General features: G+C 53.8%; 10 protein-coding genes across 10 annotated transcripts; 6 read left to right on the top strand and 4 right to left on the bottom strand.

The window, feature by feature from the left end:
* Positions 1-39: 39 nt before the first annotated feature.
* On the top strand, positions 40-4,530 carry P152DRAFT_485238 (uncharacterized protein). Its single transcript, XM_033682036.1, has 4 exons — positions 40-386; positions 440-530; positions 578-3,373; positions 3,429-4,530. The coding sequence occupies exons 1-4, from the start codon at positions 214-216 to the stop codon at positions 4,050-4,052; spliced, it is 3,684 nt and encodes a 1,227-aa protein (XP_033530320.1). The 5' UTR covers positions 40-213; the 3' UTR covers positions 4,053-4,530.
* P152DRAFT_462251 (uncharacterized protein) lies at positions 4,531-5,810 on the bottom strand. Its single transcript, XM_033680299.1, has 2 exons — positions 5,418-5,810; positions 4,531-5,357 (listed from the first exon to the last, which is right to left on the bottom strand). Exons 1-2 carry the CDS (start codon positions 5,477-5,479, stop codon positions 4,709-4,711), a joined length of 711 nt encoding a protein of 236 aa, XP_033530319.1. The 5' UTR covers positions 5,480-5,810; the 3' UTR covers positions 4,531-4,708.
* A 2,096-nt stretch (positions 5,811-7,906) lies between these two features.
* P152DRAFT_404915 (uncharacterized protein) lies at positions 7,907-8,464 on the bottom strand (the record flags this gene model as incomplete). Its single annotated transcript, XM_033676791.1, has 1 exon — positions 7,907-8,464. One exon carries the CDS (start codon positions 8,462-8,464, stop codon positions 7,907-7,909), a length of 558 nt encoding a protein of 185 aa, XP_033530318.1.
* Positions 8,465-9,398: 934 nt separating this feature from the next.
* P152DRAFT_477084 (ADP-ribosylglycohydrolase) lies at positions 9,399-10,896 on the top strand (the record flags this gene model as incomplete). The annotated part of the gene is made up of 3 exons (XM_033681559.1): positions 9,399-9,597; positions 9,648-9,661; positions 9,715-10,896. 3 exons carry the CDS (start codon positions 9,399-9,401, stop codon positions 10,894-10,896), a joined length of 1,395 nt encoding a protein of 464 aa, XP_033530317.1.
* Positions 10,897-12,101: 1,205 nt separating this feature from the next.
* Positions 12,102-13,526, top strand: P152DRAFT_404884 (UPF0187-domain-containing protein; the record flags this gene model as incomplete). Its single annotated transcript, XM_033676787.1, has 4 exons — positions 12,102-12,173; positions 12,219-12,574; positions 12,621-12,970; positions 13,018-13,526. 4 exons carry the CDS (start codon positions 12,102-12,104, stop codon positions 13,524-13,526), a joined length of 1,287 nt encoding a protein of 428 aa, XP_033530316.1.
* Positions 13,527-13,619: 93 nt separating this feature from the next.
* Positions 13,620-14,477, bottom strand: P152DRAFT_211120 (uncharacterized protein). The gene is made up of 3 exons (XM_033674417.1): positions 14,049-14,477; positions 13,802-14,001; positions 13,620-13,748 (listed from the first exon to the last, which is right to left on the bottom strand). The coding sequence occupies exons 1-2, from the start codon at positions 14,285-14,287 to the stop codon at positions 13,803-13,805; spliced, it is 438 nt and encodes a 145-aa protein (XP_033530315.1). The 5' UTR covers positions 14,288-14,477; the 3' UTR covers positions 13,620-13,748; position 13,802.
* Positions 14,478-15,019: 542 nt separating this feature from the next.
* Positions 15,020-16,523, top strand: P152DRAFT_462247 (uncharacterized protein). The gene is made up of 2 exons (XM_033680298.1): positions 15,020-15,430; positions 15,475-16,523. Exons 1-2 carry the CDS (start codon positions 15,185-15,187, stop codon positions 16,084-16,086), a joined length of 858 nt encoding a protein of 285 aa, XP_033530314.1. The 5' UTR covers positions 15,020-15,184; the 3' UTR covers positions 16,087-16,523.
* On the bottom strand, positions 16,173-17,156 carry P152DRAFT_404898 (short-chain dehydrogenase; the record flags this gene model as incomplete). The annotated part of the gene is made up of 1 exon (XM_033676789.1): positions 16,173-17,156. The coding sequence occupies one exon, from the start codon at positions 17,154-17,156 to the stop codon at positions 16,173-16,175; it is 984 nt and encodes a 327-aa protein (XP_033530313.1).
* A 637-nt stretch (positions 17,157-17,793) lies between these two features.
* P152DRAFT_462245 (NOL1/NOP2/sun family protein) lies at positions 17,794-21,243 on the top strand. The gene is made up of 4 exons (XM_033680297.1): positions 17,794-18,146; positions 18,213-18,415; positions 18,464-20,656; positions 20,721-21,243. Exons 1-4 carry the CDS (start codon positions 18,120-18,122, stop codon positions 21,016-21,018), a joined length of 2,721 nt encoding a protein of 906 aa, XP_033530312.1. The 5' UTR covers positions 17,794-18,119; the 3' UTR covers positions 21,019-21,243.
* A 1,635-nt stretch (positions 21,244-22,878) lies between these two features.
* P152DRAFT_404950 (cytochrome P450) lies at positions 22,879-24,976 on the top strand (the record flags this gene model as incomplete). The annotated part of the gene is made up of 5 exons (XM_033676792.1): positions 22,879-23,106; positions 23,306-24,154; positions 24,284-24,526; positions 24,623-24,735; positions 24,799-24,976. The coding sequence occupies 5 exons, from the start codon at positions 22,879-22,881 to the stop codon at positions 24,974-24,976; spliced, it is 1,611 nt and encodes a 536-aa protein (XP_033530311.1).
* Between the last annotated feature and the right edge of the window lie 618 nt (positions 24,977-25,594).

Here is a 25,594-nt window from a genome sequence, read left to right as displayed (position 1 = left end):
CCAAACAACACCCTCGTCCTCGCCGGTAATCTTGCACCATCATCACCTCGTGCACATCTTCACAACAGCTTCTTGCTTCTAGCTTTTTGATCCAAGTGGCTTTTGGTTATCGACTCTCTTGAAATCATCATGCTCTCCCTATAAATCATCCGCAATTCTTTGTTGCGACTCTCTGTTTACACCTCTCGCCGCGCGACGCGTGCTTTGTTGACAATGACGATGCTACGATCGAAAGCCTCGATCGGGTCGGCCCAATGGCTGCTCAACGAGAATGAGCAGGCTCAGGAACTCATTGACCAGGAAGTGGAAGAGTTCAGCTACTCCGTGCGAAATGATTTGGAGTGGTTGAATGAGCATATGAACGATGTCTTCTCGGGGAGGAACATGTAGGCTCAACGCGATGTTGTTTACGCTCCATCAAGACTGATCTCAACCACAGAAACGTTACCGATGTTTTCAAGACACCAGGAAAACTTCGAGGGAAGACTCCTCGTACTGCGAGGAAGCGCAATGCGCTTGAAAAGAGAGCAGTATGTTTGCGTACCTCTTGGCTTGGGCGATATCTAACTGCTTGCAGCCGCTCAGCGATCTATTTGCACCGAATCCACAAGCTAATCCTAGCCCGCTACATAAATCATTGGCCACAAAGAATCCTATATTCCAAGTGGCGGAGGATATTGAGAACCGACCGCCCACATCCGCACGCAAGAGCCCAAACAAAGCTATCGGCGCGGGCAAAGAAAATGTCGACTCAGGATACCATGAGCCCTCGCATTATGAAATGCACGTCGACCCGGCTCCACCAGCAACACTGAGCCAATCCTCGACATTGTGTACCTCGCAACAGTCGGCCATTAAGTCTCCCGTACTAACGAACACACCCCAAAACATACAAGATCGCGACGTAACGGATGATTCGTTTGTGTCTGCAAAAGAGGATTTGGTCGCCAGGGAGGCCGCAATTAAAGCAGCATCCGATGATGTATTTGTCGACAAAGAGAATCTTCCACGCGCGAGTCCCCGTCCTCAAGCCGAGCCAGCAACGGCTCCGGAAGACCAGGATATTGAAATGGGGGGAACTGGGGATGAAAACGAAACTATGGACGTCGATGGTACGCACTCGCCCTCTGATGGTTCAAGCCCTGTGAAGCCGCTGCTTCGCAAAAGCAGCATGACTTTCGCAGCGCTGCCGGGTCGCGAGCCGCATATGAAGAGCATCGGCGGGAGGACGTCGGGAACCAACCCCTTCAATGGCAGGAGCAGTCAACTGGGACGGTTTACTGGAGGTAAGAGTTTGGGCGGTCCACAACTGGCACGCACCTCCAATGCACCGACCTCGGATCATATGGACGTGGACGATGATACCATGCCTCCGTCTCTCCCTCGTGAAGAGTCGGAAACGACTCGAATGCATCACAAAACTTCCACTCAGAGACTCGCCGACAAGATCAACATGCTTGGGAAGTCGAAGGAACCAAGGGCGTCCAAGTCGATCACGGTCAATCCGCAGCCTCAGTATCCCAACATTTCATCGAACTCGGACAAGGTTCATTCTGAGCCATCACCACCACCAGTCCCACCCAAAGATGTAGCAGCCGAGCGTGAACTGGTCAATTCTTTAGATGACGAAGATGACTGGATCGCACCGGTGCAATATAAACCCCTTGCTGAGGAGATGCAACGACCCCAGGTCTTCAAGACGCGCTCGCAGGAGACGATCAAGACTGTGGTGGACGAGGAACATCCTTCAACCCAAATGCCTATTGTCAAGGCCTCGACCAATCCCACATCTCCTTCTCGCCCAGGGTTCCTTTTTGGGCATGGCAAATCGGTTTCCTCGTCGGCTGTCCCGTCGCCACTTCGACCGGCTATGGCGCTAGAAGCGTCGCACAAGAAAGCATTCTCCGTCTCGAATCCTGACCTGCGAGCCGGCCTCGAGTCCACCACTCCGGCCGGGTCTCCCACTGGTAAGCGGTTCGGCGACGGCCCCTTAAGTGCATCCAAAGCCAAACTTTACTCTGTGCTAAAGTCTGCCAAAGGAATATTTGCAAGCAGCGCGGGAATCAGCGCACAGGCCAAGATGGAAGCGTTGTCTCCAATGCCAAGTCCGCGGCGAGAGCGAACCATCATGGAGAACGGCCCTCTCAGTCCCAATCCCAATGTTCAGCCGACATATGCATTGTATCCCAACCTCGGCGAATCCATTGCGTCGGGACCGTCCTCCAAGAGTCCCAGCCGTGAATATGAAGGGCGTCGGTTGCGGAGCTCTTCGGAACGCGAGAGAGAGGAGAAGCGAAAGGAAAAGGAGGCCAAAGAACATCGGAAGATGGAGGCGGGGCTCCAGAAGGCGCGGGAGAAGGAAAGCCAGAGAGCGACCGCTCAGAAAATGCAGCAGTCAAAGACTACAGCGAAGGCCAAACAGGCGGCCAGCAGCATTCGCTCTGGAGCAACGAGTCAGGCCGGGTCCGACACCGAACGAAACAAGGTGGCGGATGAGATGCCACCTCCTCCGCCCCCGAAGAGTCTGCTCCCAACCTCACAATCAAAGTCCCGGGAACCACGCAAATTATTTAAGCCCAGCCGTGAGAATTTGAAGACCCGACCGGCGCCGGTCTCGATCAAACTTGCCTCGCAGCGTATCGGCCAACTCCAACCGAGCACGGCAGCACTGTCGGCATCATTGCAAGATTCCTTGGGTCCTGCTCCACCATCAAAGCAACCGGGAATATCCACCAAGGCGAGCAATCCGTCTCTGCACTCCGCCTCATCCACTGGCAGCATCAAGGGCCGACCCCGAGCACTTGAAGCAGCAATGAAGAAGAAAGAGCAGGACGAAAAGGCCGCACAACGAAAGGCGGAACAGAAGCGGGAGCTGGAGCAACGGCGCCAGGCCAAGGCCGAAGAGGACCGTCGACTCGAGCAGCAGCGGAAAGCAGCGGAAGCCGAGCGCGCTCAACAGGCACGACAAGCAGCACAGAAAAAGGCCGAAGAGGCTCGAAGGCGCCAGGAACAGCAGCGGAAGGATGCGATGCGTCCCCCAAGTCGGCCCGGCAATGATCTTGCGTCCGCTTTGCAGCAAGAGAAATCTCATGGTCATCCACCCCATCCTCGATCCGATTTGACGGGGCCAAGGCCAATGTCCACTAAGCCCGGCGGCGGCGTCGTTCCCCATGTAAACCCGGCGAAGCCTCCCAAGCGTCTGTATCAACAAGATGCGGAGGATGAGTCCGCTCCTCGACCAGTCCCACGACAAGGGCCGCCATTCCAGCAACTCGATACCAAGCGCCGAAAGACCGAAGACATTGAGGACGAAGACGTTGAGAACCGACGGTCGGTCATGGCGCCACCGATTCGCCAATCCAACATTCGCAAGGTAATGACCCATTCCTCCATCCATCCATTGTTTCAATCGCACTAACAATAAGCAGGAACCAAGCAAATTCACGCATGGATATGTCCCCGCTACTCAGGCTCCAGCACATGCTCCGTCCATGTTCAAATCGGCGGTTACGGCACAGCATAATCTGCAGCACGGGAAAATTCCTGATAACGCCAAGTTTGCAAGCGGACGCATCCCCTTTGCCGATGCGCCAAATCCCCCTGCCGGGCCTTCCAACCCATCGCACGCCCCACAGCAGTTCAAGACGCCTGGTCGACCGGCCGCCTCCACCGCAGTCGCGACCACCAGCAAATCCTCCCCGGCTCTCCCGCCCGGAGAATCCATCGCACTCCCCGAGATCGCCACCGACAGCGAAGACGAGGACTCCGAGAACGAATTTGTCGCCCCATCCTGGGTGAACTCGCCCGCGCTCAACTCCCTACTGCAACAGCAGCAGCTGGTGGACCCGGAGCAGATCTTCGGGCCGATCGCGCCGCTGCAGATGGAGGAGATCTTCAAGAACAAAGATCGGCACAAACGGTTCCGCGACCGCACGAGCAGCGCGAATTGGAGCGGGAACGATCGGCTAACGGAGGAGGAGCGGAGGAAGGATCGGGAGGCGAGGGAGAAGTTGGTGAAGGAGGGGGGGTGGAGTTTTCATCAGAATCCGTGAGTGGGGTGGCTCGGGAGAGATTGAACGCATTGAAGCCGGACTTCGGAGTTGGAATACGAGTGTGCTTTCCGGATGGATTCTGAGTGCGGTTGAGCTCGTGCAAAGCACTTGAGTTCCTGCCCTCGATCCAGCTGGTCAAGCTACTCCTTCCTACGTTCTGGTCGGTTCGACGAGGGATTTTGAGACCCAGGTTCGGATATTTGGATTCTCCACCACGATCAGAGTATGAGCATCGTTGCGTTACCCATGGAGATGAAATTGGGAATGATTTCGGTTGGAACGACGGGCGCCTATGGTCGGGCTATGAAGGGGTGCTTGGGATTGGCGTAAGTTGGCATTCAAGGCGCCTCAGATGGTCCTGCACATACACGGATTACTACATATGTCATTCAGCAAGCAGTGAAAAACCTTTTCCATGTTTCGGAATGCTGCTGCCGATAATGCAATAAAATGTATCAAATTCAATCCGCTCATAGCTGACCTTTTCCACGCCATTGATCCAATCCCGCGCCCACCCTATGTACCGGCTACCCATTCATTACATTAAGATTACCGTGTATTCCTCGTCCCAACATCCCACGTAACCATCTAGGAGGTCGTATTACATATATATCATTAGAGTCGCTTCCTCATAAACATTTCGCAATCACCGGCCATCATAACCCAACGGCCGCCAAGATTAACCCCACCACCGCACCCATTCCAGCATTTGACCACAGCACCGAAGTCGCTCCGCCTGTAAAGCTCGGCGGGCGCGTGCCGCCAGTCGTGCCTGATGGACCCACCGGCGTACGGTAAGAGGGGGTGATGGTGGTGCCCGGGGGACCCGGCTTGGACGTGTTATTTCCATCGTACGGCGGCCTGGGACCTCCCGTACCCGTCCCGATCGGCGAGGACAAGGTGAACGAGGGCGTGCGGGTATAGTTGTGCGGAGGGACGACCGTGGTCGGGCAATCGGCCGGCGGCGCCGTGGAGTTCGTGGCCGGCGGCGGAGGGGCGCTGTTCGTTGGAGGGGGAAGCGCTGTGCCGTCGCCTGCTGGGATCGAGTACGGGTCGCTCCCGTCCTCGGGATAGGCGATGCCGTGGTACTCGCATGTCGCGGTTCCCGAGGTGGGGTCGCCCTGGTAGCAGAGGGCGGCGGGTTTCGTGCCTACCTCGGGCACGTCGGCGAGGTTGTTAGAACAGAGGTCGGGGATGGCCAGGGCGGAGGCGTTGCAGCGGAATATGACATCTGTTTGGAGGCTGTCGCCGGCGCAGAAGTTGGCGTTGGCCTTGGTGCAGACGAATGCGCCGGACGTCTTGTTGCTATGGGAGGTTTCAGTAAGATGGCATACTACTGGATAGGAGAGGGACGTGGGGACGTACTAGAAGACTTGGGCGCGGCAGAGCGCTGATAGCGCAAGAAAGATGAGGTTTCTTCGCTGCATTTTCGACAATGTACGCTCGACTTCTATAAGAGACAGGAAACTCCAGGCAAGGATAATTTGAGACAGATTGAGTGATGCTTTGTACAATACGAGCTCCAAGCATAGAACCGACTGCAATTACACAGGTATTAATGACTTGAAAAAACTGGAACAAGAGTAAATTGTGCGACGAGAACGAGCCACTGTACGGGTATGGATATTATACTGATACTTGTGGATGATAACGCCCAGCCGTCCATTTCCTAGGAACAATAAGGAAGGCGGGATGTTGGGGTAGATAATGCGTACTACCCTCTACTATCCGAATGCTTACCAGATCCATATATTCCGTATTGGAGCCCTCAATAGACAAGAGAAGCTTTGTTGAGGAGAGGTTGGTGATAGGAAGATTTGGAGGTGCAGTGACAGACACAGCTGGAGTGGCGCCCAGCCACCCCCCTTGCCATACACGGGCATTTCCTGCAGCCTCAGAGACCCAGGCTGGTGCCAGCCACCGTTGCCCCTTGAGACCACCTGACGTCAGTCCACAACTCCAAATCTCCAGCTCATTTTTCTGTAGTAATTTAATCCTCTTACATACATCCTCAAGATCAATCATGGTGTATTAGGCTTTTCAGGACTCAACTTTCCTATAAGTGAATAGACTGGATCATGTATTTTCCAACGTAGGGATTAAGAAATTGTTCTAATATAGATATTCGTCAACCCAGTTTCATGTCGACGTTCAGTTATAATCCAGTCACGTATCAAATGGTACAGTTATTCGATCCGTCGCCAAAATGGAATCATATCCATTACCCAATCACGAAAACAACACCATGCATCGCAACATGCATCTGCTGAACGGTGGCAGCTATTACTACCACATCCAGCACTTGTTCTCACTAATTATTGTCTATACCACCTCGAGGTAGACACAATTGATGGTCCTCAAGTATTCCCCCAGGGGGTCAAAACCTCGTAGTCGTTCTTTCAATTATCATCACGTTTGCCTCTAAATGTAGAAGGGTCGTTTTACATGCCCTTTCTGAATAAGTCGATAATTGCGAGTCTTAATTTACGTCAGGTGGAGGTGGACGTCTATGGTGAGGGAGCATCACTTGATTCCACCCCGGAGTTTTCCTGTTTTCTTACCTTACATGTTGAATATACTTATGGATGTCGTCAGAACCTGATGGGTTCCGTTTTGAGTGGCATATCATTAAATCAGACAATCATCATCAACCACCCTGCATAACCTGACTAGTTTAGTCAGAAGGTGCTAATACTCTCCTAATACATAGGATTTTCGAGTGGGACGGAGGCACAACAATGATGTACGTGCCTGTGTATTCGACTATTCGTTGCCTACAACTCTTCCAACGGATATATAACGCACGACCGAGAATGGAATTGGTCTCACACCCCTTCTGTGAGACTGCTCGTTCGCGGGATCGTCAATGCGTTATGCCTCCCAACTATGACGATCTTCTCCAGTCAGATTAATACTACCTTTGTATCCTTCATCCTTCCCAGCGGGCTTTAGGCAGTAAGCCTAGTGCTGAATTCGAATTTAAGCGGGTACGATTTACCTGGGCAATATTGCCTTGGTTCGATCCGTTTTGGAATGTGGCGGACAGCATCTTGTGAAACCCCAGGAAGAAAACTCTGAAGCCGATCCAATGGATTTTGAGTGTCGAGAGTCCAAGCCGCTATTGTTACAACAATTATAAGCGACGGATAGTTTCTCAGCCGTTTCCAGTTGGCCATGCAATCCCCACCGGCAACACCAAAGGCTTCCCGAACGATTTCCTCAGTCGAGACAAAGAGGAAGGTGGCGAAAAGTACATGCGATGGAGGAATCCTAGAACCTGGGGATTCGGAGACAGGAGGCATTTTAGCTCCTAGAAAGTCGGCACTTCACGAGCAGTGACCGAAAAATCTCGACTAGATCTGCCGGGGCTACATCGTGACGGAAATGGCAACAGGACGTGGAGTCCGGGTCGGATCCATCAGTGGCGTACTCACTTATGTGCCTAATCAGATACGAGTCTACCTCCCGTTCTTGTTTTATATAACCCCTGAGGAGTACCTCGGGACCGGAAGATACACAGAGCGAGCAGCTAAATTCAGTGCCTTTTGTGAAGCTCCTCAACCTAACCGACTAACACCAGCGCGAGCTCTTCAATGGCTGGTGGACTATCGAGCGGGTAAGGACCTCTCTTTGAGCGGCTGTTTCCATACCGCTAGCAACGGAGAAAGTGGTAATTGAGGGACCTTTGAAACTTACCTTCGCTCACAACTTTCACTCAGAGCTCACATTTTTCAACACAGTAGGAGCTATAAACGAGACTGGAGTCTAGAGGTCATTATATATGTATGCCCTAACGCCTCGGCGCTAAGTTTCGAGAGGCGTAAATGTACGTATGGAAGCATCCGTCTTCTTCTTCAGACTTGTTTAAATGACTCTAGCACCATATTCTCCATGTTCTCCGTCGTGAACTCCAGCTCTATACCTCCCACCTTCTTCGCCTTTACCTCCTCCTCGCTCGCCCACACCCACTGCTGATGCTCCTCCGGGTCCAACTTCACCTCCAACGGCCCTTCCCCCTTTTCCACCTGCACCATGAAGTGAAACTTGCCGATCTCCTTACCCGACCGGCTGGTAAACACATTGGGTTCGCCCACCACCGGCCCGATCTCCGTAGCCCGGAGCCCCGTTTCCTCCCACAGTTCCCGCGCCACCCCGTGCAGGATGCTCTCGTCTTCCGCATCGCACCCGCCGCCGGGGGCTTCCCATCGGTTCGGCATGCTGTCGTGCCCGGCGCGTTGCACGAGGAGGATTCGGGGATCAGGGGTCGAGCGGTCGAAGACGAGGGCGTCGGTGCCGATTAATTTGTATCCTGCGTTGGGACGCTCGGCTAAGAAGTCCCGCACAGTCAGGATGAATGGGGAGGTGGAAGGGTGCCTTTTGAATGGGAAGGTTGCCTGGGGTTTCGGTTCCATTTCAGACATTTTGGTTGCAATCTGTTCAGAGCTCGAGGTGGATTGTAATACGTATACGTCAAAGCTGGTCTAACCCGTTCTTGGAGTGACGTAGGCTTTATGGTCGGTGCCTGGAAGGTAACAAAGCAAGTAATTCCACCCGTTGATGAGATGCGAGATCTTAGCTACCGTTTTTTGTGATGAAGTTTTCTGCGAAGAATGTATGAAACCAGGTGGCTCTATCCCGTAATATGCTGAAGGTGTTCGACTCCTTCATCAGAAATAGAAAAGTGCGGACAGTAGTTACTTATCGGTTGGTAAGATTTCGATTTCCAACCCTTTTGGTCCGCATCTCGAACCGGTATGAGTCAATCTTCAGAGCCCTGTCCGGTTCTTTGAGATCATGAGGAGGCAGCCATCCAGCTCAAGGCTGCAGAATACATTTACGAGTACAAGGAACCTTGTGATTGTCTGAAAGTTACCATGAGCGAAACAGCCCGTATCAAGTATCTCAAAAGAACCTTACCTTTAGTACAATAAATAGGGATTTATATTAAAAAAATACATGATATCGGATATTTTGGAAAGGAACCTTTAAAAGTATAGGTACTTATTCATATCGGGAGCTGCAAGATGGGACTGCTCGTCGACTTGGGGGATTTGAAGAGGCCGCAATAAAATTGTTCTCCAGGGCATTGAACGCGAGCGAGGGCTCAGCTTGGGCTCTTGACACGACATCGACCTCGTATTTATCCTTGAATCAACCACAACTCTGTACTGTGTAATTAAGAGCTCCTCTGGTGAGCACCAGGCAGCGACATTTCTACAAGTGCCAGCTTGGCCTCGTAAATGAGGTCCTGTAATATTTTGTTTCGTTCAATTTATGTCGGCGAACTGTAATGCGTTCCGGCTTTGTTTAATCGTGTCTGTTGAGTTCTGAAATTGAGTCGCGCAGATGGACTTCATATTTCTCCACCCCTTTGTCCGTAGCACTGCCATTGACAAATGCAATGGCACCATCATTGGATCTGCTTTAGGCGACGTGGTTGGTTTATATACCGAGTTCCTTCCGGCGACAGAATGTGATCGGTCGTATCCAGATGGGAGATTCTCTCTACATCCACCTACGCCGTTTCGAGAGGATAGCCATCGTGGTATGAAACTTGTTTTCCATGTCTCTCCCTATGTTTGCTGACCCTATCAGATAAGTTCGAATTAGTAGGTCCACGTACTAGCACGACATGATGTCACCGACTGATGGACGACATTAGGGTTCATGGACAGACGACACCGATCAAGCACTGCTCATCCTCCTGGCCTTCCTAGACTGCAAAGGAGACCCAACCTTCGTACCCTTTGAGTTCGCCCAGAGGCTCAAAATATGGGTTCGGCAAGGGCTACGTGCATTAGATCGGTTGCCACTAGGGATCGGGCAGACCGTTGGACGAGTCGCCCTTGATCCCGAGTTCGGTTCGTCCGACAAGCTCTATGCGGTCGCACTACGGCAGTGGAAGATCGCACCAAAGGATCGGAAACCCGCCGCCAATGGCTCACTCATGCGGACTCACCCCGTAGGCATCATGTGCGTTGGAAAGAGCGAAGACGAGGCTTTCGAAACGGCAACGGACATCGGAAGGACGACGCACGTCGACCCACGATGCGTCGTCTCGTGCTGCGTCCTCGTTGCCTTGGTCAGGGGGATTGTGCGCGGGGAAGTGCTCGTCGAGCAGGATATCGACGCCGCGCTCCATCGGGCCTGGAGGTGGGTCGACGAGAGGGAAACGCTCAACGATCCTCGAAAAGACCCGACAGTCCAGGTCGAGGGTGAGGCCAAGCGTCATGCAGAGGCGTCGAGTTGGTGGCTCCGCGAGGAGTTTGACCGGCATACCCACGCAGACTCGTTCACCGCTCTCGAGCTGGATGATTCGCAGAAGATGGGGTACGTGTATAAGGCGCTTGGATCGGCCATCCTATCATTACGATTTGCCATGCGCGGCGAACTTACGACTAATTCCGCTCCCGAGGACGCCCGATCTGGTGGAAACGGGTTCGAAGCCATCATTTCCTCCCTCGTCATGCACGGCGGCGACGCGGATACGAACGCCTGCATCGCGGGAGCGTTGCTGGGAGCCTGGTTTGGGTATGCCGCGCTGCCGGAAAACTGGAGGACCGGACTGGTTCATGGGAATTGGCTGCTGCGCAAGTCGATGAACTTGGCTGGATGCGTGGGGATTGCGCCCGTGACGGAGGGATGGGTGCCCAATGAGGCGGATACCGCGAGAGATGGAGGACGAGGGCAGATCAGCCAGGCAGAGGTGGACAATCTAGAAAGGGCGTTGATAGAGCGAATGCTCCTCAAGGCGCAGGCCAGGCGTGAGGCTGAGAGACTCCGGGAGAAGGGAAACAAGGGAGAGGGAGCAGGCAAATGGTTCCGAGGGCTCAATATGAGGTGATCGGTCAGCAAGCTGCAAGTAATTAATATTATCGTAATGGTCTTCGTGTCTCATGATCAGCACTCTGCTGATGTCGAGATGGTTGATGTCGTATTTTGGTTGGCTCTTGATGGGTATTTTGAGAATGAGAGGTTCAACTACCTGAATCGCATCGACGGCCAAACAGAGCCTTTTCCATCGGGCTGATGGTCTAGACTCTAGCTAGTGGCGTGGATGCTGACATTGAGCCGTTGAGCAAAAAGCGAAAACGCGTGAAGACCCGGGCCTAAAACCTGAAGCGGAATGGTTGGATGCGTTGGCTCCTCGGCGCGACGCGACTCGCTGTTGATCCTTTATAGCGATTCCGTCCCTGATTCTGATGTCCTTCAACTCCTCCGGTGATGAAGTAGCAACAATGGCGGAAATCCGGTCTACTACTAGTAGTAATTAGCTGGTAAAACGCGTTCAATGAAATTGAATGACCGATGCCAGTAATCAGGTTCCAGGAGCCATGTCGACGGAATTGTCGAGTGTCGACCACCACCTCCGAATTGAACCCATCAGTCATCAGGGCCACCGCTTTGTGCGGCTGCTACAGAGTGCCCTTGTTTCAATCCCCCATGCCATGGGTTCTCAATTCAGGGGCGGAATCAGGGCTAATCTTCATGATTCGCCCATTCTCATGAAACGCAGCTGACAGTTTGTCGGTTTCACCAGTCCTGGGAAAGCGGCTTGTCGCTCGGGGCGCTGCCGCTCTGGGGATGCTTTGGGCCCAGGGCATGTGGGCAATAATTATTATTGACGTTTTCGAGGGGACTGGCTGGAGTTTGACATGCCATCCTGGACTCGCACTTGTCGGTAACAAGCTTTCTCGCGCAGGAGAAAGGGGGTGTTTTTCGTTTATTTTGGTCACGTCGGTCCATGCGCAATTCACGTTCAAAACCGTCGCATGGCCCAGAACCGATGAGATCCAGTTTTGATCACATTTTCACTCGCTGATCCATCCCCATTTCCTTTGTTAGCGACATCGGGTAAGTAGTTGAGATTTGAGCTTCACGATGGAAGAGCAACCCCGCCAGAAGGTGACAGTCGAGGACATCAAGGTCGATACCGACCTCCCGTCCAGCGCGTCCACGATGGCCGGACAGCAGGAAACGCATGCCCCTCCGCCATTGGACCTGCAAGAGAAGCCGACCGAGCCACGTGAAGAGGTCGAGGAACCGCCCATGTCTCCCTTAAAGCTAGATGGGCGTCCGCGGTTCCGACGACGGTCCACGACCGACATCGAGGATTATTTCGTACGACGAACTCTCCCATCGTTGACGTTTTCTGACTGGTGCTAGGCCGGACCGAAAGAGTATGACCGCCATTCGAAATGGCCGATATTCATGCGGCTTCACGGCAGCATCCTACCGGAGATGATCCTTCCCCTCATCGTCGTCGGATGCTGGTCCACTGCCATCACAGTGATCAGCGAGCTGGTGACGCCGCTCGGCATCTCGAACGTGTTGCTGACCGTGCTGGGTTTCGTGGTCGGTTTGGCGCTGTCCTTCCGCAGCTCGACCGCGTACGAGAGGTATGCCGAGGGCCGGAAATATTGGGGTCAACTCATTCAGACGGCCCAGACTCTGGCGAGGACGATCTGGATCCATGTCCATGAACGCGAGGAGACGTATACTGAGGACCTCTTGGGGAAAGTGTAAGTGATTCCTTGATGTAAATGTTCCGCTGCTGATCAGTCGAAGCACTGCCTTGAACCTCATCGTCGCATTTTGCATTGCCCTTAAACATCGTCTGCGGTTCGAACCTTTCATCCACTACGATGACATATGCGGCCTGGTTGATCACCTCGATACCTTTGCGCGAGACGCCTCGGACATCGATGGTGGCAATGAGAAGCGACACGGCCTGTTGAAGGCGACCGGCCAGTACCTTGGGGTGTCATTCGCAGAGTCCAACCCTCGAAAGGTGATGAAGAAGGCGACGAAGCCGCTCGGAAACCTACCGCTGGAGATCCTCTCGTACCTGTCGATCTACATCGAGACGAGCATGAGGGATGAGATGTTGCGGACCTCGATGTTCCAGGTCCATGCTGGTAAGTAATCTTGGAAGACTTCTTGAATGTGGCCTGACAGACTGAAGCCAACTCAATTTCCACCTTCAACGAGGTCCTGGTCGGGTGTGAGCGTGTCTTGAACACCCCTCTCCCCACGGCATATACCATCGCCATCGCGCAGATCACCTGGCTCTACATCATAATCCTTCCCTTCCAGCTAGTCGGGACGCTCAACTGGATCGCCATCCCCGGATCTCTCGTCGCCGCCTACATTATCCTCGGCCTTGCCCTTATCGGACGCGAGATCGAGAATCCATTCGGACGGGACGTTAACGATCTGCCTCTCGATCAGTTCTGCGACGTCCTGAGCGAGGAGATCGACACCATCATGAGCATCAAGATGCCGACCCCCAACGAATGGATGAAGGTTCCTGAAAACAAGGTGCTGTATCCAATCAGCAATTCTAGCTTCGCTGCGTGGAACGCTCGGGGAGAGAAGGCGGTCCGTGAGGCGCTCTCCAGCAAGGCGAAGATGGGCTTCCAGACGAAGAAGAGCATGCAGGAGAATCGGGTCGATTCGGATCAAACGGCATGATGGGTGTAAATAGACCTTAGCCGCGCCCTGGTTTCGAAGTGGAGATGGAAAAGGACAGTTAAATTTGATTTCAATTGACACAGTGACAGGAACAGGTGTATTCAGCGAGCAGGGTGTTGGAATAGGGCTCAAAAGTATTCTGATAGTGCATTTAGCGACAACAAATTGCGAATTTTTCCGTTGGTCTTTACCGTCGTTACCGTGCCATGGATACCATACCGACTACATGACGCCATGAGGACCGAGGAAATCGGCTCGAAGACAAAATCACTGACTTCAGTTCCACCCTACGACACCTTCGGCAACCGTCCTCCGCCCTTGCAGCAACTCGACCCGTCTTCCGATAACCCCTCGGCTCCCCACGGCGAGCTGCATGTCCTCCGCTCCGTCCAGCTCTCCAATGCCATTGCAGGCGGAAACGGGGAATCGCCAGAGCGGAGGCCGTTGGTGTTTTGAGGCGAGATCACCGTCAGAGCTATAGCCGGATTAGTCCCGAAGATGGAAGGCAGGGAACCCTCTTACTATATGACAAGCCAGACAGCGTCCGACGCGTCTTTCATGAATGGATCACGCGAGGAGAAGTGGAGGCAAAGACGAGGGGATGGGGGACCAGTCGTTAGAGGGGGATGGAAGAGGAGGCGGAATGGTTGTTCGAGGGAGGGTGGGAGAGGAGAGGACTGAGGAAAGGAGTCGTCGAGATGACGGGCAGGGTGGAGGATTGCAATCGCACCACCGAGAGAAGGCCGGGATGGACCGCACATGTTGTAGATGAAGGGGAACCGTTCTGGTTCAGATGTCTGTTCAGGAATTCAAGGGAAGGTAACCAGAATAATCCGAGAGCAGCCCAAATGGTACGAAGCGACAGCAAGAATACTTCATTAAAAAGGAGGATCAGAAATAGAAGAAGGGAATCATCGACCGTAAGTCATGTCCATGAAGTAAAGGAATAATGACACGAAGCTATCACCGTTATGGATGGCAAACCCGAGCACACTGATATAGAGTACATGGACAAGGCAAACGATCTCTCGATATACCTCTCTTCAAGACTTCCACATGAAGAAAAGCATTGACGGCTCCGATGGGAAGTGACCATATGGATAGGACCTAGTGGGCCTACTATTGTCGGATGATGGGTCTGTATGAGCAAGTTTCATCCTGATATTGCGATGGTAGGATCGGGAAGTGTGGCCCGCCTACACTGCTCAGTGAAGTCAGTGGATATATCAATATATCGCCTAGCTCCGTACTGCATTGTGTACTTCACTGCCGTATTCTCAATTTCTATGGTGATGCCCAGTCCACCGTCTCCGGAGTCCGGAGCTATTGGAATTCGGCTTAAGAAGTTGCACGTACAGTATCATGATTTGTTGCTGAGCAGACATCAAGGTTCAACAGGATCTCCGTCTAGGTCAGCGGATCATCCCGCTCCTTCCCTGCATTGCCCCCCTGAGCATGTTTGAGCTAGATGTGACTTCCGCGACTTCCGAACAGAGCATCCCAAACACCATGATGGCCGGAACGATGGATCATGATAGAAGATGTGCGCATGATGACTGGTAGATGACATCAGAATCCCGCACTCCATCCACGTTGGTCCGGAGAGATCCACGCCATCGTCCACACGGGACATCACCGTAACAGGAACCGGCAGCAAAATGGCCAACAAACACCACACACAAACACGTACAGAGCCGCGTCGACACTCGAAAGAATCGAGAAACGACGTGCAAGACTTGCTCAAACGCTTCGCTTTCGTTCCGCTTCTGCTACTGACTGCCTTGCTCGCGAGGTACTTGTTATCACCCACTCCCACAACCTTGACAGAAACCGTGATACCGGCACCCGTTCTGCCCAACATGGCTCATCAGTATTCGCTGCCGAAGTTGCCATACGCCTACAACGTGGGTGCCTCCCATTGCAAATGAACGAAGCTAATATGCCCCAGGCGCTGGAACCGCATATCTCCGAGCAGATCATGACGCTTCACCATTCGAAGCACCACCAAACCTACGTCACCAACCTGAACAACGCGCTGTCGTCCTACACCTCCGCGCTCTCCACCGGCAACGTTCCCGCGCAGATCTCCCTCCAGCAAGCCATCAAATTCAACGGCGGCGGGCACATCAACCACTCCCTCTTCTGGGCGAACCTCTGCCCCGCCTCATCCCCCGACGCGACGCTCGCCGCGGCGCCGAAGCTCGGGGACGCGATCAAGCGGACGTGGGGCGGGGAGGCACAGTTTAAGGAGGCGTTCGAGACGGCGTTGCTGGGGATCCAGGGGAGCGGGTGGGGGTGGTTGGTGAAGGTGGAGAACCACACGGGGGAGCGCGGGCGGTTGGCGATCGTGACGACGAAGGATCAGGATCCGGTGGTGGGGAAGGGGGAGGTGCCGGTGTTGGGGGTGGATATGTGGGAGCATGCGTACTATCTGCAGTATCAGAATGGGAAGGCGGCATATGTGAAGAACATTTGGAATATCATCAACTGGAGGACGGCGGAGAAGCGGTATCTGGGGGGACAGGATGAGTCGTGGTCCGTTCTCAAAGCTTCCATGTAACGAGATGGAATGGCCCATGCGTGGCATTGGTAGAGAGAAGTCGTAGTCAAGTCGAAAATCGTACAGAGAATACACCCGGGTATCAATCATAGCTTCACCTTCGCATACTTGCTCGTCTCCCTCTCACACCACTCCACAAACCTCTCCGCCGTCCCATCTCTCGTCGCCCTCACCAAATCCTCTCGATACCCCCCCAGCCTCCCCCACGGAATCACATGCGCCCCATTCCTCCCTTCCCCAATCTCCGGACTCCACCCCGCAAACAACTCCGTAAACGCCCCCAACCTCACCGGATGCAAAAACACCCACCTCGCCAGCCACCGCGCCACGCTCGGCACATCGCGCATCAGCTCCGACGCCAAGTTCCCCGGGTTCCACGACACGCTCACGATCCCGTCCTTCCCATACCGCCGCGCGAACTCCGTCGCCAGCATCACGTTCCCCGCCTTGCTCTGCGCGTAGTTCCGCCGCACCCCGTTTAGCCCGCCCAGCACCGTCGGGCCCCCCGTCGCGGCGTTCCACGCGATCCCGCCCGTCGGCGCTTGCTCGATGACGATGGAGGCGGCCCAGGTGACACGGACGGAGTGCCGGGGGGCGGTAGCAGCGGTGCGTTGGAGGAGGGGGAGGAGGCATTGAGTGAAAAGGTAGGGGCCGAGGCAGTTCGTCCCCATTTGGAGCTCGTAGTCTTGGGCGGTGACGCTGCCACGTGGGGGCACCATGACCCCGGCGTTGTTGGTGAGGACGTCGAGGCGGGATTCGGCGGCGAGGAAGCGGTTGGCGGCGGCGGGGATGGAAGGGAGATCGGCGAGGTCGAGGGGGAGGAACTCGATGCGGGAGGTAGAGGCGGGGAAGGCGGCGCGGAGGGATGGGAGGGCGGCGTCGTATTTGGACTGGGTGCGGCCGGCGATGTAGACGGTGGCGTTGCGTTGGACGAGGAGCTGGACGAGCTCGAGGCCCACGCCGCCGTAGCCGCCGGTGACGATGTGGACTTTGTCGGATTGGTCGGGGAGGTCTTTGAGGGTGAAGGTTGGGTTGGGGATGCAGTAAGATTGGTCGAGGAAGGCCCTCATCAGGCTGATGATGCTTCCCATGGTGGACGAGTGCTCGAGAGGCAGTTGAACTTAAAAGGTTGTGATGTCGATGGATTCGATCCCAAGTGAGATGTAATGGGGAGAGGTGATGTAGAGCAATTTGAGGGTGGTATGCTGTAGGTATAAATCAATTGTGTTCAGGTGACCGACTTTATAAGGTCAAGACCGAGACGCAGGAAGACCTGGTTTCATCAATTCTTGTCTGGTGACGACTCAGATTGTGTGTCTAGACGTAGGGTTCAATCGCAGGCAGTCGGTAACTAGTCTCAATCCCGTACTATCTACAGATCCCGACTCTCAGATTCTTTCACGATCCTAAAGTAGGGTTAAGGCGGATCTGATCTGATGGGCACTTAGGGTATTTGGTACGGGAATCTTCGCCTTGTTTGGGTGCGTCTATACTCTAGATTACGTCAATTGATACGTTACTAACGGCAATTGAGTCATTTGAGAACTTGGTGCAGAACTGAGTTTGCATCATTCCTAGTGATTTCAACATGTGAATTCGGCCAAATCCCAAAGCTTCAGTTGGCCCCACTTGTTCGATTCGATTGAAAGAAGTGGAGGAGATGGATTGCTGTATGGTAGCCATCCTTGCTCTCCTGCACGATTCGAAACGGTCTGGAATTCGCCATTCGCGCCGACTGATGGATGAGCATTGAGCAGCCAGCTCGCAGCTGTGAATTGAGATGAAAAACAAGGTGAATATTATTGTTGTTTCGATAACGCGACATCATTCATTGTCATCATTGGGACCAGGATATCTCCGCCGCTAGTCCCAGAAAAAAGTCGTCCCGCTGAATTGTAACGCCCAACGCCTATTCATTGAGGGGACTCCCAATTCCAATACCTACACCAATTGAAAATTTCAAGCTCCGCCATCGAATCTGGAAGCCGATATCTCCACCACATTCGAGATATTCCAGTCCAAAACTTTGCACTATGGGGCGACGAGGCGGAAAACGAGGCGTATGTATCCATCCTTCAAATGCGACGAATATATGCGCTAGCATGAGGCTGACGGTTGATTTATAGAACTGGGGAGGTAAAGGAAGGCGCGGCGGCGGCGGTGGAGGACAACGAGCCGCCAACTACGACCCCATCGAGAAGAAGAACGAACTTTTCGAGAAATACTATGGCGAACTGGGCTTATTTGATGGCCCGGAAGACGTCGAGGCATTCTGGACTGCGCTCCGCCGAGAATTGCCAAACAGCTTTCGCTTTGCTGGATCGAAAGGGTGCGAATCTGCATGTCTCTGCTACAAGAACGTCGCTAACTAGTCTAGTCATGCTTTGACCGTCCAAGAACGTCTTGTCTCGCACTACATCCCGGAGATCAAGACCGTCGAGCTCGACGGCCAACTCGCCGAGCCTCCGAAGCAGCTACCATGGTATCCGGAAAATCTCGCTTGGGAGATGAAGACCCCGAAGAACGTCGTCCGCCGATATGCCCCGTTCGCATCCTTCCAGAAGTTCCTGGTCTCTGAAACCTCGGTCGGCAACATCTCGCGACAGGAAGTCGTCAGCATGATCCCGCCGTTGCTGCTCGACGTGCGACCCGGGATGACGGTTTTAGACCTTTGCGCTGCGCCGGGAAGCAAGTCCGCGCAACTGATCGAGATGATCCATGGGGGTGAAGAAGCGCGGGTTAGGAAAGTCATGAAGGATATCGCGAAGGAAGAGGGACGGGAAGCGAGCCCAGATGGCATCGAGGCGGCATTGGAGCAGTCACAACTCGAGAAAGAAGACGACTGGTCCGACGATGGCCGACCAACGGGCCTGCTGATCGCCAACGACGTCGACTACAAACGCGCGCACATGTTGATCCACCAAGCCAAGCGACTGAACTCCGCGAACCTCATCGTCACGAACCACGACGCCACCATGTTCCCATCCATCCAACTCCCAAGCGCGCCCGGCCAATCGCAGCGCTACCTCAAATACGACCGCATCCTCGCGGACGTCCCCTGCTCCGGCGACGGGACCGCGCGAAAGAACCCGGGCGTCTGGCGCGACTGGATCCCCGCGAACGGGCTCGGGCTCCACACGATGCAGGCGCGCATCCTTGTGCGGGCGCTGCAGATGCTGAAGGTGGGCGGTCGGGTGGTTTATTCTACCTGCAGCATGAACCCCGTGGAGAACGAGGCGGTGGTAGCGCACGCGATCGAGCGGTGCGGAGGGTTGCAGAAGGTTGAACTGGTGGATTGCTCGGACCAGCTGCCGGAGTTGAAACGACGTCCCGGTCTGACGGATTGGAAAGTTATGGATCGGAACGGCGAGTTCTGGGGTTCATGGGAGGAGTATGAGAAGGGAGACGACGTTTCTACTACCAAAGACACCAAGAACAAGGTTATTCCCGAAGTATTCCCACCGGTCGATTCGTCGCCCGAAGACAAAGTCCCGCTCGAGCGGTGCGTGCGCCTTTATCCGCATCTGCAAGATACCGGAGGCTTCTTCGTTGCCGTCTTGGAGAAGAAATCGGAGATTCGTGCGCTTCCGGAAGGAAGGCACAACCGCGTGGCCCTGCTTGAACAGCAGAAGAAGAAGGCCATTGACGGTACCGCGTCTGAGAAAGCGGTAAAAGAAGAAGAGCCAGCCAACGGTGCTGCCACTAGTCCGTTGAATGGGGATCGTGCTTCAACCAAGCGTACTCTCGAAGACCCATCCGAAACGGTGCAAGACGAGACGCCACCGAAAAAGCAGCGGGTCGAGGAAGAGCCTTCAGATGTCAGGACTGAGAAGACCGAGGAGCAGCCAACTGTGGCCACCGAAGCGCCAATCAAAGCGCCGGCTGCCTCGACAAATGGCCACGCTGCGCCCGAAGATTCCAAGCCCACACCCGCCGGCCTGACCGGAACGGCATCCGCAATCCTCAAGTCCCAAGACACCCGACCCCCCCGAAAATCCAACCAACCCTTCGAAGAGCCGTTCATCTACATCTCCCCTCACCACGCGGTGGTTGACGAGGTCTACGAATTCTACCACATCGCCGCCCGCTTCCCGCGCACGCGCTTTATGGTCCGCAACGCCACAGGCGAGCCGGCCAAGTCCATCTACTACACCTCGCAACTCGCCAAGGACATCCTGTCGGAGAACCAGGGGCGCGGGATGAAGTTCGTGCATTGCGGGGTGAAAATGTTCCAGAAGCAGGACGCGCAGGGACGGGACGTGTGCCGGTGGCGGATCCAGAGCGAGGGCCTGCCGATTATCGATGCGTGGGTGGGCGAGGAGAGGGTGGTGCGGCTGTATCATCGGGAGACGCTGCGGAAGTTGCTGAAGGAGATGTTCCCGACGCTAGGCGGGGAGAAGTGGCGGGAGTTGGGGGAGATCGGGGAGAAGGCGCGGGATATGAGCATGGGGTGCTTCGTGCTGCGGGTGGAGCAGAGTGAGGAGGAGGATGGGTTTCAAGAGCGGATGGCGATTCCGCTGTGGCGGAGCATTAACAGTATCAATCTGATGTTGCCGAAAGAGGACCGAAAGTAAGTTTGGATACCGTGTCTAACCGTTTGATTTTCAACCGTTGCTAACATTATGGTGTCACAGAGCGATGCTTCTCCGACTCTACAACGACGACTCCCCCCTCATCGATCTCTCGAAGGAACGCTACAATCAAATCAACAAGCCGGAGGATTCGCCGTCGCCAATTGATGTGGATGCGGCCGACCCTGCCACGGACGTAGGAGCCGATGAGAAGAACGCCGACGCCAAAGGTGGCGCCCTGTCAGAAGACGAGGAGGACGGCGGCGTGCCGCTCAAGGGGTGTGGTGCCTCTGAATCAGCATCGATACCGGCCACAGAGCCGTCCAGTGCTCCGGACGTTGGAGAGAATCAGCCGGAGTAGGATTTGGGAGATGTTGGGTGGTGGCGGCGTCACGATGCATGACTGGATGTACACGTTCAGACAGACAGGCAAGCGTAGAATGAGATCTGAAGAGACATGCCATGGATCGTACATAATGGAGAACCCGCTACCTGGTTGTGATCCTCATGAATGAGATCTCATATGTCAACTTCTGGCTTCCACTTGTATCTCGAATTGAATCGATCCGTAGCCACCTCGGTCGTCAACGTAAGAGATTCGGTAATACAAAAAACCTTTCCATAATAAAACCGAATCCAATGATAGGATCTTGTAGTTCTCATGGTTGCCACCTTCATAAATCCCACGCCTGGTGAGTCCAGCATGTTCGTCAGTTACAGCGAGACGCTTGTCACTTCGTTACGCGATGCCCATTCGACGGAAACTTTTCACGATGCAAGGAACAGACAAGTCGCAGGAGGTTCGATATGAAATGGACCTTCGAGTTTCTTCCCCTCATTATTTCGCTTGCATATGGGTGACACAGGGCGATCCAGCGTCGTGACAATTTCACGAGATTGCGCCGGTATCCCATTCGCTCGCGTAGGACGAGGGCATCTACCTCGGTTTGTGGGCAGCAAACATGAGAACCGATAGGTTTTTCAAGATGGCATTGAAGAGCTGTGAGACGAAGAAGCCAGAGCCTCGGAGAGAGTGATTGATCATTAGGGTGTAGGATTGCCCCGATCCCGCACATCCCAAAACATCGCGCTAATTATTCTCGTACACCGCTGTCCATCACAACGTCCACAACGCCCAATAATCGCTTGTCCAACAGCAAGAGGCAGCAGGCGACAAGAACCCCATTCAAAACCAGCTTCTAGAAAATATACATATTAAGGCCAGCAAGCACGCATCCTGTCTCCTATCATCCAGCAGAACCTCCTGCGATCGATCACCAAGAAAAAACCCTTCCACCAGGTCTCGCACCAGGCGATCCCAAGATTGAAAAGTTGTTGTTGTTTGGCCATCAAAAATTGCGCCACTCAGGCCCCCGAAGGAGACTGATATCAGCCCACCGCCGCGATGTGCAATGCAGGGTAGTCTGACAAGCCGCCGTATTCTTGATCACAGCGCCGCTGCAGCAAGGTAAGTATGACTTTTTAGAAATGGATCGAGGAGGGAGGAGCTTATATACTTGAGGGAATACGCACGGGCCAGTGAGCTATTAGGTAATGCGCACGTGCGGTGGAATCTGGTGGTCGCTGGAAGAATCAGTCCCACTCTAGGCTGCCATCACGTGACTATTAGAGCCTGAGGCACCAATGCAGGTACTTCACATGCGCCGTTCCACGACCTCTTCGATTGACTGTTGAGTGTTGACATATCACCAATTGATCATATTTCCGAGGGAACAGTTCGAAAATATACTTGCACCCCTATGTTCAGTAAAGAGAGGAACAGAATTCCATTGTCATTGGTCTATCAGAGGTCCCTCTTTACGGCCATTTATGGCCCGCCAGAATGGCAATTGAACGACTTCCTCGCTCTCCTTCCCGTCCTTGGGCATCCGATGCGTTGCTTCCAGCATTCCGAGTTGAACTTTCCCATTGTCACTTCATAGGAGCCGCGATGACACGGATAGTACCTCCATATCCCGAGGGGAAAGAGGAGTTCATGTAGTTCAGACTCGGCATTGCCAACTTCGTGCCACAGTCTCGTGACCGCACGTGTAAGACAAAAGTTGAATCTTGAGTCCATCGCAAAGTTTAATTTCCGGTGGTTAAAATTCTTATTAATTGTGTGTTGGCACTTGTTTCGTTGTCTAGAGACTGTGTGGAATATTGATATGCGTTGTTTTCTCGCTTCTCCGACCGCTCATCGATTGGATATTCGGTCACCATGGAGATCTACACCCCCTTCGGAGCTTCGTGGATTTCATTCCTTGCGACCGTATCATTCTGTCTGTTGATATTGCTCCATGCCTATCGAGTGGTGACCACAAAACCTCCTATTCCGGATGACGTGCCATGGGTCGGAAGAGACCCGTCGAAGTGGTTTGGTCAAGCCCGCGCAAGACTTGCCAGCTTTCGGAGAATGCCCGAATGGCTCTTTGAAGGATATCAAAAGGTCGGTGGGGGCCTGATCGTTTCATCTGGTTCTTACATACTGCCTATACCTCAACAGCCTTAGCCGCTCTTACTCGATTCCGATTTTTAGGTTGAAAAGGGGAAATCAGTGGAGCTTGATAGTCTAGAGGGGCTTCAAGGACAGATGGCCCTGGGTTGTTCACCTCCAAAACTCTGGCTTGCTGATCTGTGTCTTGCAGTACAGGTCCAAGCCGTTTGCCATATCCGATCCAAGCGGGAAGCCAGTGATTATCCTTCCCCGTTCCGATATCAAATGGCTACTCGATTTCCCAGACGACATCATCTCCACCATCGAATTGCATTATGAAGTCCTCGCAGGAGCATATGCTTTTACGGATTCCGAAATGGTCAAGGAGCCCTTCCAAAACCATGTTATCCACCGCTCTCTCTCACGACGCGTGAATGGCTTGACGGAGGAGATCTGGGACGAAATCACGGCTGCCATTGATGAATCATGGGGAATTGATACGGAGCACTGGAAAGATGTTCATGTGTACAATACCATGATGTTCACGATCTCCCGCGTCTCGAACCGAGTGTTTGTCGGCCTGCCGCTCTGCCGCAAGGAAGAGTTCCTCCGACCCATGCGGGCATTTGCGCAAGGCGTCATGTTCGTCGCCGGTCTCCTTCATTTCGTTCCTAGCTTCTTAAAACCCATCATCGGCCACGTATTGGCCATCCCGAACCACTTCTTTTACTACCGAGGCGCAAGATATACGGTCCCGATCATCAAAGAACGGCTAGCGAACACGGAACGGAAGGAGAAAGATCCAAGTTTCCGGTATAGGGCGCCAAATGACTACATTACCTGGCATATCCAGCTGGCCAGGGCGGAGGGGCGGCACCAGGAGCTCGCCGTGGACCGAATCGCTCGTCGGATCATGCCCATCAATTTCGCCGCGATCCATACCACGACTTTTGTGATTGTGAATGCGCTTTTCGACATTCTATGCTCACCTCCCATCGCAGTAGAGGCCATGCCTGAAAGCAATGCGACAGAAAGGAAAGAGGGTGTCTTGTGCTCTCGTGTTGAACAGGACCGGGATCAAACCCGACGGCTTCCTCTGCCATTCGAATCCGCCCCACCCATTGCTCACATCTCTGCGCAATCCTGGGAGACGTTCACAACGATGCCTCTCGACAACACATGGAGCAAGTCCGCCATCGCAAAGCTCACGTTTGCCGATAGCTGTATTCGTGAGAGCATGCGCGTCTCGAACTTTATGACTCGCGAACTAGAACGTAAGGTCATCAAGAAAGATGGCGTCCGGCATCCGGGTGGATGGGTGGCTCCCTACGGTGCAGTCCTCGCGGTGGATGGGCATTCGATCCACCATGATCCGTCGATCCAGGGTGAAAATGCGGGGGAGTTCGATGCGTTGAGGTTTCATCGAAGCACTGTGAAGCGGCCGAACAGTCCCGATTTTGTACAGGATGTTGACGGGATAGAGCGGGGAGAGGGTCAAAAAGACCGAAAAACGGACACGAATATCGAGGAGCCTATCGAGCAGAGGGACAATGCATTAGACAAGGTGCTCAAGCGAAGGCAAGTCGGGATGGTAACCACCAGCGATTCATTCCTCGCTTTCGGCCACGGCAGACATGCGTGGTATGTGTCCACCCTGATTCTGCGCCCAGGATTCTACCACCTAACTGATCGCCTGTCCAACAGCCCCGGTCGTTTCTTCGTCGCGTACGAGCTGAAGCTTTTGCTTGCATATATTGCTATGCACTATGAGATGGAGCCGCCAACGGAGCGGCCCAAGAACACATGGTTTGGGACGAGTGTGCTGCCGCCGATGGATGCGACGATACGGGTGCGACGGAGAAACGATGAATCGCGACTATGAGCGGTGGCGGAATCTGGTCGCGGTAATTGATAGCATTGCTCTTTTCGTTTCGATTGAGGCGATGATCCATCTGGGGGGAAATCAGGCAGGTCTTATCAGGCAGGTCTTGGACGAATTCTTGGATGTGTACACCTAGCGCTTACTTAGTTTTGTAGGTTGCTAATGGACGGATGAAAGCCATTAGGATTCGTAGAGATATTCTTAAATACAACATTGCCTTTTCAAAAGGAGTCCCAGACCCAGGAATTGACCGTCATTCCTACCCAGTGGACCATTTATCATTTCTCGTGAGATCCCAAATCCCGAGGTCACAGCATCTGATAGTTGCAATGACAAGTGACAGGGGCCTGCATTATTTGCTAGTATTATTATCATAGGACTCTTCCCGGTATCGATACTCTAACTATAGGTGTCCTACAGTACCTGAATTTAACCATGCAACAGGGCATGCACTTCCGAATCCTAGATCAAACCAGGCTCAGGAATAACCAAACCGATCCGCGCAATCACCATTAACGGCCGCGCTTCGACCCCAACCCCCCCCTCCTCGGCCTCCCCTGCCCTGGCCGACTCACAAACCCACTCCCCAACGTCTTCTTCCCATCCGCCACGATCCCC

The sequence above is a fragment of the Eremomyces bilateralis genome (genome assembly GCF_010015585.1).
Source record: "Eremomyces bilateralis CBS 781.70 unplaced genomic scaffold P152scaffold_32, whole genome shotgun sequence".
In the NCBI taxonomy this organism is placed as follows: domain Eukaryota; kingdom Fungi; phylum Ascomycota; class Dothideomycetes; order Eremomycetales; family Eremomycetaceae; genus Eremomyces; species Eremomyces bilateralis.
The sequence above is the reverse complement of the archived record's forward strand: the minus strand, read 5'-3'. Positions and strand labels throughout refer to the sequence as shown.